Source organism: Octopus bimaculoides, chromosome 18, assembly GCF_001194135.2.
Source record: "Octopus bimaculoides isolate UCB-OBI-ISO-001 chromosome 18, ASM119413v2, whole genome shotgun sequence".
NCBI lineage: Eukaryota > Metazoa > Mollusca > Cephalopoda > Octopoda > Octopodidae > Octopus > Octopus bimaculoides.
In genome coordinates, this window is record NC_068998.1 from 46,228,253 (window position 1) to 46,241,218 (window position 12,966).

Below are 12,966 nucleotides of genomic sequence, written 5' to 3' on the forward strand. Positions count from 1 at the left end.
ATATATATATATATATATGTTTGTGTGTGTGTGAGAGAGAGAGAGAGAGAGAGAAAGAGAGAGAGAGAGAGAGAGAGAGAGAGAGAAAGAGAGACAGTGCACCTATGTACGCTGTGAAATATATCGAGTGATTAAGAACACTGACTTCTGAAATGTATTCTCTTTTTTGGTCTTATATGATGATGATGATTCCTGATGCTTGATTAGAGCGCTAATTAGTTGAGCTGTATAAGGAGATAATTATCCTATTTTTTCTTCATTATACAGTGTCCATCTCCCAAATCCACTCACAAAATTTTGAGCAACCCAGGACTAGAGTAGAAGACATTTGTCAAAGGTGCCATGCAGTGGAACTGAACCTGAAACACCATGTGGTTGGGAACACACTTCTTACCACACAGCCATGCCTGCACCATTGTTAGATTTGAACTCAAATTAGTAAAAAAAAACCCAGAAAACTGACAGTTCTATGGTATCCATAGATTTTGTGGACACATTGGAAATAAATTGGCATAACTACAGATTGATGCCTCGCCAATGACTGTTTCCTTATACCTTATATGGTATGCATAGTTTTTTAATGACATTTTGAAGAAATGTTTCCGAGGGTGTATATTACATAATCTTTTACCGTTTGTTTCAGTCATTGGACTGTGGCCACGCTGGGGCAGTGCCTCAAAGGGTTTTTAATGAAACAAATCAACCCCAGTACTCACAGTACTTATTTTTAAGTTTGGTGCTTATGCTACTGGTATCTTTTGCCAAACTGATGTGAACAAACCAACACTGGTTGTCAGGTGGTAGCAGAAAATACACACACATATGCTGACCAAGTCCACTCTCAAGGCTCTAGTCAGCCTAGGGCTATAGTGGAAGATGCTTGCCCAAAGTGCCATGCAGTGGGACTGAGCCGAAGGGCCACATGGTTTTTATAAGCAAGCTTCTTAACCACACAGCTGTGCTTGCACTGATATTTCAAACACAGAAATCTGGAAAAACGAAAAATGCTGAAGTTGCAGAAGTTGGTGAGTGACAACAAAATGAGGGCAGAAGGAGCGAAGAACAATCTGAGACGCATTGGAAAGAGCTTTTATTTTTGTAAATCTTATCAACACAACCATAATATATACAGAGATGTACTTGCATAGCAAGTGACCTGATCTGAGATCGTATATACATACGCTCAAGAAATATAGCTCAGCTAAGTCTCACCAGTTGAAGCATTTCAAATTTTCAGACTTTTTCAAATTTTCCACACGGATGTAATTTTGCACGTTGATAATGCAAAAAAAAAAATCTTTTTTTAATATTTTTTTTTCCTAGACAATACTAATAAAAGCTTTAAAGTTATGTATTTACCAATTAGACCCCCTCCATTGCTGATTGACCAAAATTACATAATTTTCAAATGCATGTAACTTTTTAAATATTCATTTATAGTAACAAAAACAACATTTTTTTTTTAAATGAATGAATGCAATTTTTGTTATCAGCAAGCAAAACTGAATCAGTGTATGAAATTTAAAAAAAAATCTAGTGAAGATTTAAATTATTACAAGTGGTTGGAATAATTTTTAAATGATCCCAAAATAGGCATTTTTTGTTAGATAGTCATAAGGACACAAATTCAAGGGGGCACCAACGTATAGTTTACCTATCCAACCCACCTTTGTTTGATAGCTGAGCTAAACTTAACATATTACTTGGTTCACAAACCAGAAACCTCATGTGAAGAAGAATAACAAAAGGTTACTATAACCTAACTCGAGCAGAACCACAGTCGAGTGGTTGTTTTCTTCAGAACTGGACTAATTGATGATAACGATTGACAAACATTTAGTCAAGCTGTCGGTAAAATAGATTTTATCTGATCACTAATTATCGTCAGAGCTGAATTAATATTTAATGTTTTAATTAAATTTGCATTTCTGTCATAAAAACGAAAAGCAAAAAGACAACAATTTTAACAAATAAACGAGCATCTCAAGAAACAGTTTGAAATGTAAGTTGTGCTCTGGGTTCAAATGAGTGTATATATTTTTTTTTAGGTCACTACATGTAGACGTAGGATCTAAAAGGTTTTTCAACCGTGACCATCCAGTCTTTAGGGTTTTAGGACTACATAATGTGGTTACTTTTACATTTTTTTTTTTAAACTGGCGTAATTTGAAGGGCAACTGGCTGCCATTTCTAGTTGTTTTTGTAGATTATTGACACACACACACACCTTACAAAAAAAGGGGAGAGAGGTGTTTATACAGAGTAAACACGTATTTTAACTGTGGAAATTAAGAAAAAAAATTTACGGAGCAAATATGGATTTTAACCATGGAAATTAAGAAACCGGTTTACAGAATAAATATGTATTTCAAGTGTGGAAATTAAGAAATCCAATTTACAGAGCAAACTTGTATTTTATCTAAGGAAAAAATAAAAATTCCAATTTATGGTGTAAACTCCTTTAACTGAGGAAATTAAGAGAACTAAAATTAATTTATGATACTGAAAGACCAAGACTAGGAATACCCACAAATTTATCGTCTATCTGAAAAAAAAAAAAAACCAGGTGTATATGTGGGGGGGGGATGAGTTTTACAAGGCAGGGGTTGATGAAACAAATAAACAAATTGATTCCTTGGCGCTGTATGTGTGGTAAGACCTCTCGTAGGTTCAATTCCCGACAAGTACTCTTATTCTTTTTTTTTTTAACATCCATCCTTGTATTGTACTCAACTAACGTTTAAAAAGCTATGTAATGTACCATTGGAGCATGGTTAGGTGATGTTTACTGATATAAAAGGAGAAAAAAATAGTTTTCTTTTTGCACACGTATACAAACGTACGTTATATAAGTATGTACATATGCGTACACACACCTCTTGGCAGACACTCGGTCCGCTAGATATAACAGCCAAATGTCATTCAAATCACCACCGCAGTTTTAAATAAATAAATAAATAAGAAAAAATACATATATTAGACAGTGAAGCTATTGGATATACAAAAATGACAGGGATGGCCATGGCCGGCATGTTTTTAGTCATATATCAGCTCGATTAGAACTGACCAAGGATTGAACAGAGAGAGAGAAAGAGAGAGAGATGAACTTACACCTTCTACATTCCTTATGAAGTAACATCCACTGCTGCCCTTCGAACTCAGTTCGGGATGAACCCCGCATTCGATGGCCGTTTCCGATTCCCGAACTAAATGGGAGAACTCCACGTCGTCCTTAAAAACATTATTAGTTGGTGGCCCTTCGGCGTGTCCTTCTATCGTTTCGTAATCCTCCATCGAGTTACCATTGTGTTTCTCACTCAGTATTTTCGTTTTGTCCCCCGACCCCGCAGCCATCCTGCTAATTTATAATCGCACTAATTATTATACTTAATTACAATTGCTTCTGCTTCTTTTTTTTTAATAATGCCTTGTTTGCGTTATAAATACACATATATACACGTATATATATATACATGTGTGGTTGTATATGTGCGTGTGAGTTTGCCCTTCTTTAAAGTATCTGCATATTATATACACGTTCACATATGTACGTATCTTTATGCATGTTTATCATTCAACGGTACACACGCATGTGAGTACATACCATGTGCTTATATTTATACACACGTACCATATATATATATATATTATATTAGTTACCGCTGTCGGTTTTGTATTATACGAACATCCATGTCTAGTTATTGCTTACAGAATCATATAACCTATAAAAGTGTGTGTGTGTATATGTATCTATTTTACCCTGGACACGTACATGTGGTATATATGCATATGTATTATATATGTATCTTATCTTCTGTCGTCTGTATAATCATATATGTATGTATAAATCCATGTCGTACAACAGATCAACTGAAAGTATAAGACACACACAACAAAGAGCAACAATACTTATTACCACTACCGACACTAAACAAGCTCTCACTCACTATTACAATAAATGTACGTATATGTGTGTGCGTAGTACAACAGATGGTTTTAACACCACAAACACACACACATTCATACATACACACACATATATATATATATATATGCGTGCGTGTATGTGTGTTTGTGTGTGTGTGTTTGTTTCCTTGACTATCCCAGTAAAAAATAAATATGAGAGACTGCCGGTTTGTGACGGTTTTATTGTGAAATAAAACTACGTAGTCAGTAAATTAGTAGTAGTAGTAGTAGTAGTAGGTCACCACGTTAGTCCCATTGATAACCTACAGCCAAACCATCCCACCACCTTGTGCAGAGTGATCTCACAAAGAAGGAATTCATTTCGGACAAACGAAAAACCAATGGTGTGTATATATATATATATATATATATAACGTGTGTATATATAAATATATACCTCTCTCTCACACATGTGTGTACACACGAGTTCAATCCTCGGTGTCCGGCTACAAAACACACTATCATAGTATTGAGTACTTCTTCTCCCGTTCAACAGATACGCACGCGCGCGCACACGGTTACTTTTTTTAATATGCTCCAGCACGGTCTTTGCTGTGGTGGCTAAACGAAACCAAAAATACAAATGTGTGTATAATATACATAATTCAGAAGTGCATACATACATACATACATAACTCGTGAATATACATACATATACATATGTATATATACACACACATACACACATACACATGACACGAACATACATACAGAACGCATCAATATTAACGCACCTCTTCCTTTCACAGTTGAAAGAGATCGATAATGAAACGAGCACACCCACCCCCGTATATCGGAGTGCTGGGGGTAGCGAGGGATGAGATGATGGGGGAAAATGCGACTAAAACGGGTGGATCGACGAGTAGGCAGCGAGTCGTTTCTATAAATGTCCCTGATTGTAAAAAAAAGACTTAAGTGAACGCGGTGGAGTGGCACGGGTGACATGACACAGAGGTGGCAGAGGGCCGAGTCTGGGGTTTACAGGGGTGGTTGGAAGGAAGGGGTTGTGAATTTATCCTTTCTTTGTCGCTAATTTAGATACATACACACCGGTTGTTAAGAAGCGGTGGGACACACACACGACAGGCTTCTTTCCGTTTCCGTCTACCAAATCCACTCACAAGGCTTTTTTCGGCCCGAGGCTATACTAGAAGACACTTGCCCAAGGTACGACGCAGTAGGACTGAACCTGGAACCATGTGGTCGAGAAGCAAACTTCTTACCGTAGCCACACTAACAGTATAATGGCCTCACTGTGTTTATCCTTGTAATACGCTCTTTTCTTTGGTGGGGTGACAAACAGACATAAAGATACACAAAGATACATGCATACATACATACATACACACGTACATACATACATTATATATATTAAGACGCCCTGGGGCATTGTGTGCCGCGCAGGGGGACTGAACCCGGAACCATGTGGTTGGGAAGCAAGCTTCTTACTACACAGCCACGCCTGCACTCATACAGAATATTAAATCGAGTATAGATGATCCAAATGGGAGTATTATACCAGGTGGAGTACAGATGTGCGTATATAGTGTTGAACAAAGATATACATACAGAGTATACCACAAATCTCGTATTGCGTGCGAGCCTTTAGACACGACGGATAATTTTAACAAATGCTCGTGTGTGTGTGTGTGTGTTCGAAGAGGGGAGGGTCACTCCGTGGTTACTCAGAGTTTTGTTCGCTCGTTACGTACAGTCTTGTTTGTCACCAGCCGAATGGTTGTACGTAAAGCGAGGGAATATACAGTGGCCGGGAAAGAAAGCAATTCCGAACGAATGACTATATTACTAATTTCATGTACTCTTCTCTCGTATGTACATCACATCCAGAATGTATGTGAGTATACGCTTATGTTGGAGAGAGGGGGCTGGTTTAACGAGTATCATAAAAATGAAATGAATATTCAATATTTAAAAAGCACAGTTAAATATCTTTTTTTTTAATGTATATAATTACGGTATGAAACCAGTCGAAGTGTGTGTTACTCGGAGTATTAGATGATAATCCCTCCACACACACACACGCAATGCACCAGTGAAAGTTCGTACAGAACTGGATCACACACGCGGGCTTTCTGTACCAGATGTGGTCCAATCTACACGGAATTTCATTGGAGTTTTATCTGATATTCGAAGTAACATGTTTCGTCTGACTCCGTACAGTAACCATAGTGTGTATGCGTGTGATGTAGACGCAGAGACAGGAGAGGAGAGAGAAAGAAAAGTGAAACGGTGAAACTCTAGCAAACAGCTGACGTGGCCCCGTGCTCCTCTGTAGCAAAGCACAACGTTGAGCGACAGGAGATGGGAGATAACCTCATACAACACCGTCTCAATGTGTCACATCTACGGGTTTGAAGAAGTCGGGGTATGTGTGGTGATGGTGGTGGTGGTGGGAGTGGGGTTGGTTACGTTAACCCGAGTTTAACAATCCAGTGACTCAAGGGCCGAGAGTTTCGTGCGTTAGCACTTACCAAGCTAGTTACGATTCGAAGGGTTATAAATTCATATACCAACGTCGTAAGAAGCTTGCTCCCCAGCCACATGATTCTGGGTTCCAATCTCACTGCGTAGCACCTTGGGCAAGTGTTTTATACTATATAGACTGATGCTGATCAAAGCCTTGTAAGTGGATTTGGTAGAAACTACAAAAAGCCCGTCGTATGTGTGTGTGTGTGACTCACCACAGCTTGACAACCGGTATTGGTGTGTTTACGTTCCTGAAATCTAGCGGTTCGGCAAAAGAATCTAGTAGAATAAGTAGCGAGATAAATTCATTCCGCTAAAAATTCTTCAAGGCGGTGACCCATCATGGCCACAATCTAAACGACTGAAACAAGTAAAAGATAATGTCCACTTTTACCATCATTTCAAGTTGACAAAGAAACCTCCATATTGTTGCTCAACATGCTAGAAATAACAGCTACCTCTCACTAAAATATCACACTAATATCTTTAAAAATGATACGTTAGATAATGCAGTTGTGGATTCCCTGTAGACCAGCAAAAGACAGGATGGTCATGGTTGGAGTATCTTTGGTCATATATAACGTGCTTGATCAGAGTTGACCCGGGGTTTGATAACATTACCTTAAGCCAAGGATTAGGCCTTTGTGGTGACTTGACCTGTTAGATATAGCAACCTAATTGCCTTCAAATGTTGGCTTAAAATTTCTTTTTTAATGTTTATATTGGATAATGTAGCTTAAGAGTGCACAATGTCTAAAAGAAATCTCATACAATGAGGTCATGGTTGAATTGTCTTGGACCAAAAGCCTGGTTCTGGCAGATCAAAAAGAAACAGAGCCGGACTTTTAACATCTGATTCTTGGGCATCCCAAGAGAAGTTTGCTAAAGCACAATTTTAAACCAGACTTCTCATCCTACTGTTCCACCCCTATTTTACCAACAGTTCTGGTCATTAACTGCAGCAATTTCACCAATCCAGAACCATGACCTTGATAAAGTCTGCCTTTTAAGGGTCAAAGCAAGGAACAACATATCGGCTATTGTAGTCCCAGATATGCCAAGCCTGAAAACAGGATGGTCACAATTGTAGCACTTTCGCTCATATGTCTGCTGGACCAGAAATGAGCTGATGTTGAAAAAACAACAACAGGAAGAAAGGACAATAGATTGTGTGGTCCTAGATACACTCATGTCTAAATTAAGAAAATGGGATAGTGATAAATGAAACATTTATCATAGGGGGTGTGCCAGATCAGGTCTGACCTAGGGCTAAACAACAAACAGTATTCGTCTTTATTAACTGAAATTTTCTCTCAGGTTCTAGAACAGTTTCTTCTTTTAGTTGGTTTCTTTTTGAAAGGCAAAGTCAACTTCGGCAGAATTTGACCTCAGAATGCCATTAAACATTTTTCCCAGCATGCTAACAATTCTGCCAACTCACCACCTTATAGTTTTCTTCTTGGGGAGCGGGGGGGGTCAGATTTTTTTTGAAGGTGAGGAATCACAGTTATTACTAATTTATATCTGTAGCCCCTTATATTAGGAGAGGTGTTAGCGTGCTTATATCCACATAACTTGGCAGTTCGGCAAAAGAGACTGATAGAATAAGTATCAGGCTTTAAAAAAAAGAAGAGAAAAACAAGTCCTGGGGGGGGTGAAGTTGCTCAACTAAAATCCCTTATAGGCATTGTCCCAGCATGGCCACAGACAAATGACAAACAAGTTAAAGATAAAAAATTGAGGGGGATTTCCTGTAGATAATGCTACTTCAAGTCTGTTTTTTTCTTTTTTGTTTGTTTCAAGTATATGAGTAAGATATATGTTGTACTTAAGAAGGTGGTGAGTACAGACAGAACACACTGCACCTACAATGAAACTGTACTCTGTTCCTCTCACCTTAGTCTGCCTGTCAACCACACCTCAGGAAATAAAAGTTTCAAACAGTTGTTCTGGAGGTTACTTCATGATTAGGAATTTAAATCTTTAGCATTTAAACCAGCCAAAATATTTGACCTGTTTTCTGTTAAAACCAGCCAGATCAGGCCTCTTTCACCTACCCTACAATGTCATTCTAAAAATGTACAGCCATATCATCGAAGTCTCAAAGCTATGGAGATAATACATGATTAATTCAAAACAATGTGGATAAATAAGCGTTACATTTGACAGAGTAATCTGAATGTTTAAAGAGTTGAAGATGACTGCTGTAGTTCCTGTTTTTAATAGCAGGGAGGGACTATAGCCAGTGTGGTTCATCTTACAACAATAGCAACAACAACACCCAGTGTATAAAGATCAGAAAGTTCTAAAGAAGGTTAAGCCATAAGTTGAAGTAAGCTAATTACTTTATATTTTGTTGCTATGAAGAGAGAGAGAGAGAGAGAGAGAAAGAGAGAGAGAGAAAGAGAGAGAGAGAGAAAGAAAGAGAGAAAGAGAGAGAGAGAGAGAGAGAGAGAAAGAGAGAGAAAGAGAGAAAGAGAGAGAAAGAGATAGAGCAGCATTGGCTGCTTGCTCGTGGATCAGGAGTTCAAATCCACTGCAGTTTAGTTGAATTTCCCTGCCCAGGGCACTTCATCTGACATTGCTCATGTTCAATGAGAGGTCAAGGGAATCAGCATCAGAGACCCACCCAGACAGTATTTGAACCTTGAGGGTATCAGGTGGCATGATGACAGAGGAATGTTACCTGTTGTATACAAATGCTATCTCACCTGCTAAAGTACAACAGGTGTGACACAGGAAGAATGTGACCAGTTGTAGACGAAAACGCTCTCACCTGTTAAGGTACAGCAGGTATAATAACAGGAGAATGTTACTAGCAATAAACTGATACTGTCACACATCTGGATCCTATAAACAGAGCTAAACTAAGCACCACTTCTCAATGGCCCTTAAAAGGAAGAACATATACACATTCATCATTTTAATGTCCACTTTTCCACGTTTGCATGGGTTAGTAGAGTTTATTGAGGTACATGTTCTACGACTGGATGCTTTCCCTGTCACCAATCCTTACCTGCTTCCAAGCAAGGTATTATTTCCCAATGGCTTGACATGGCTTTGCAGAATTTTGGAAATAAATGACATTCATTTACAATAATCTGGGGTCAAACACACACACACACACACACACACACACACACACACACACATTCTGACATACATGTCAATGTAATACCTAGTATAAACATTCAAACATTGTCACTGTTTTTCCAAGTCCTGCTGCTTTTCACATGAAATTCTTGGTCCTCCAAAGTTGTTTTGGTGTAGAGGTAGTAAATTTTCACCAGAAAAATTTGACACATGCCACAAAATATGGTAGAGGGCTTCTTTTCAGTTTCCTATGTCTTTATTGCCCACAAGGGGCTAAACATAGAGGGGATAAACTAGGACAGACAAAGAGATTAAGTTGATTACATTGACTCCAGTGCATAACTGGTACTTATTTAATTAACCCTGAAAGGATGAAAGGCTAAGTCGACCTCAGTGGAATTTGAACTCAGAATGTAGCAGCAGACGAAATACCACTAAGCATTTCGCCTGGCGTGCTAACGTTTCTGCCAGTTTGCAGCCGTTTCTTTCAGTTTCCAACTACCATATGCATTCACAAGGCTTTGGTGGGATTTGAGCTATAGTAGAAGACACTTGCGCAAGGTGCCACACATTGGGACTGAACTCCAAACCATCTGGTTAGGAAGCAAATTTCATGGAAAGCAAACTGTATGTGTGTGTGTTACTCCATGATATCAACAACAAACTAATGAGGCATTTATAAAGGTGAGGTAGTGTGTTCATACTGTACTGAATAGAATCCAGGTGTAACATAGGACTGTGCTGTAAATAGAATCTCGTTAGTTAATTAATTGCCAGAGAGTGATAATCGAGTAGTTAAAATACTTGCAGCCACCCTAAATAACCAGGATAGCTGCGTGGGTGGGCATAGTGATTGTTAAAGAGTGGTGGTGGTGGTGGTGGTGGTGGGGGGGGCATTTATTTTTTTAATTCTGTTTTGCTTGAATGGGAGTGGGGTCAGGGGTGAGCCAATGTTTACATCTGAATGACTCCCACTGAACCATGAAGAGAAACCAGAAGAACCTGTTCTGAAAGTAGAGTCTAAACCAAATAGAGTTATTTGCTTGGCCCAGGAGAACACTACAATAACTAGACAGCACTGGCTTTGAACACGGGTTAATAAGCTGAAACATTGTAAGTCTAACAAACAAACTCATCTCAGACATATACACCTGTCTTCAAAGGGGGCAGATTTGGGGCAGTTCTAAATGGTTAAAGACATGTGACCTCCTCATTCCTACCATGAGCACACAAAATAATCAAATCATAATGACAAAGCTAAGATATAAGAGGTCTTATGTTTGCTCCCCACCCACTCCCTTGCTGACATTGTTACAAAGAGGTGCTTTTTTTTCCCCCTTTGTCATGATTCTATTAAATTAATTTATTTTCTTTTTTAACTTAAACATAAAAGAAAAATTATCAAAGTGAATGACATGCTTTTTGTGTTGTATGATGGCAAATAAATATCACTTTGTGTGTGTTGTAACCAGTTAGAGACAATGTACATGCAGCAACCTACATATACACACACATACAAAACGCATGAAACACACATATACACAACAGATTAAATACACACACGCAACAGACTAAACACACACACACAACAGACTAAACACACGACAGACTACACACACACAGAGCCTACAATACAAGCATAAACACAAAATCACTCACAGATACATGCATGAGTACAAGACTTATGAGCCACATTCATTGGAATTTTAAAATTCTTCTGGGATTTCCTTTCATTTTAGTTAAGTCTTGTAGACTATGAACCCTCCACCACTACCTTAATTTTTTAGACGGCAGAATATGAAAACATTCCAAATAAATGCGCGTGCGTGCGTGCGTGCGTGCGTGCGTGCGTGCGTGCGTGCGTGCGTGCGTGCGTGCGTGCGTGCGTGCGTGCGTGCGTGTGTTATCATTTAACCTCTGTTTTCCATGCTAGCATTGGTTGGTTTCACAGGAGCTGGCTAGGCAGAAGACTGCACCAGGCATCCCCGTCTGTTTTGGCAGGGTTTTTTACAGCTGGATGTCCTTCCTAACACTCGTCCACTCTGAGTGAGAGAGAGTGAGAGTGTGAGTGAGTGAGAGAGTGTAAGTGGAGGGAGAGAGAGTGTGAGTGAAAGAGAGAGAGTGAGAAAGTCTGAGAAAGTGAGAGAGAGAGAGTGAGTGTGAGAGTGTGTAAGAGAGTCTGAGAGAGAAAATGAGTGAGAGAGAGTGAGTGATAGAGTAAGTGAGTGAGAGAGAGAAAGTGAGAGAGAGAGAAAGTGAGTGAGTGAGAGAGAGAGTATTGATCCTCTGACCGCTATTGATATAGGAGAGATTAAGTGACCAGGTTAATAGACAGTACATGAGGTGTTTAATTTCGGAGTAAATACATCCAGCTGGTATATGACCGCAGGTAAGTTTCTTAAACAGCATTCGATTGGTTAGAGAGACCAAGCATATTCAAGAAGATATCGAACCCTGGAGATTAAAACAAGAGATGATTACTCCAACATTGTTATTCCCACCTCCAATCACCGTACTGCGAACCAGTGACGGACCGCGGATCATTATGCATCGGGTTGCACAGAAAGAACGAATTTTTTTTTTCTATTTTATTAACTATCGCCGTCTACGAGATGTGTTTTTTTTAAAAAAATCATCACTCCTGTCTGTGCTTCTTTCCCCGCAATTATCAAAATCGCATTTTTCTTTTTTCATGCACTGATAAATTAAGCCCACTAGTTAATTGCAAGAATAAAGAGAGCATTAAAATGTATTGGTGTGTGTTACAATATGACAAAAAAAGTGCTTTAATATAGAATGTAATAACTACATTTGCATTATATTATGGAAAAACTAAGTTATATATTATGTACTTTGTGTTTTTATGTGATTAATCCACCGGTCCGTGGAAAAATTGTCATGCATGAAATCGTTTGGTGGTGAGAAAAAGGTAGGAATACGCTGGTTTGTAATATTTGCCAGTGCGATGTTTTACTGAATTGAAATAGACAAAAGAACCTCGGTCGTCCTTAAGGGAGATAACTCTTAAGACAAGAATGCAGAGTTACGTCCCGTAGTTGAACCATTTGTTTACAATTACAACAAATTGACACTTTAAACAGTTTCAACGTTTAATACGAGAGCTATATGATATCACACCACAGGAGTAGCTAAACAGTACAGCTGTTTAGTGTAACTGTTTAATTCTAGGTCAACTCTGACAGAGCAGAAGTATATATCAAAGACATTCTGGACAAAACCCGTTCGTTTTTTTTTCTGTCACTTTTTAATGGAACCACCACCACCACCACCTGGGTTCTCATTCCTAAGGTATTTTTCCATGTTATTATTATTATTCAGGTCACTGCCTGGAATCGAACTCGGAATCTTGGGGTTAGTAGCCTGCGCTCTTAACCACTACGGACATATGGCGTATTGGTT

General features: G+C 38.8%; 1 protein-coding gene across 3 annotated transcripts in view; it reads right to left on the reverse strand.

The window, feature by feature from the left end:
* Positions 1 to 12,966, reverse strand: part of LOC106882174 (phosphatidylinositol 4-kinase type 2-beta) — a 110,797-nt gene that overhangs the window by 71,744 nt on the left and 26,087 nt on the right. Inside the window, exon 1 of one of the 3 annotated variants that reach the window (XM_014932761.2) lies at positions 3,112 to 4,088. The exons of the other annotated variants lie outside the window; for them this stretch is intronic. Coding sequence (XP_014788247.1) covers positions 3,112 to 3,354 — 243 coding nt within the window. The 5' untranslated portion in view covers positions 3,355 to 4,088. Of the gene's footprint in view, positions 1 to 3,111; positions 4,089 to 12,966 lie in introns of those variants that run through there. 3 annotated transcript variants of the gene reach the window in all.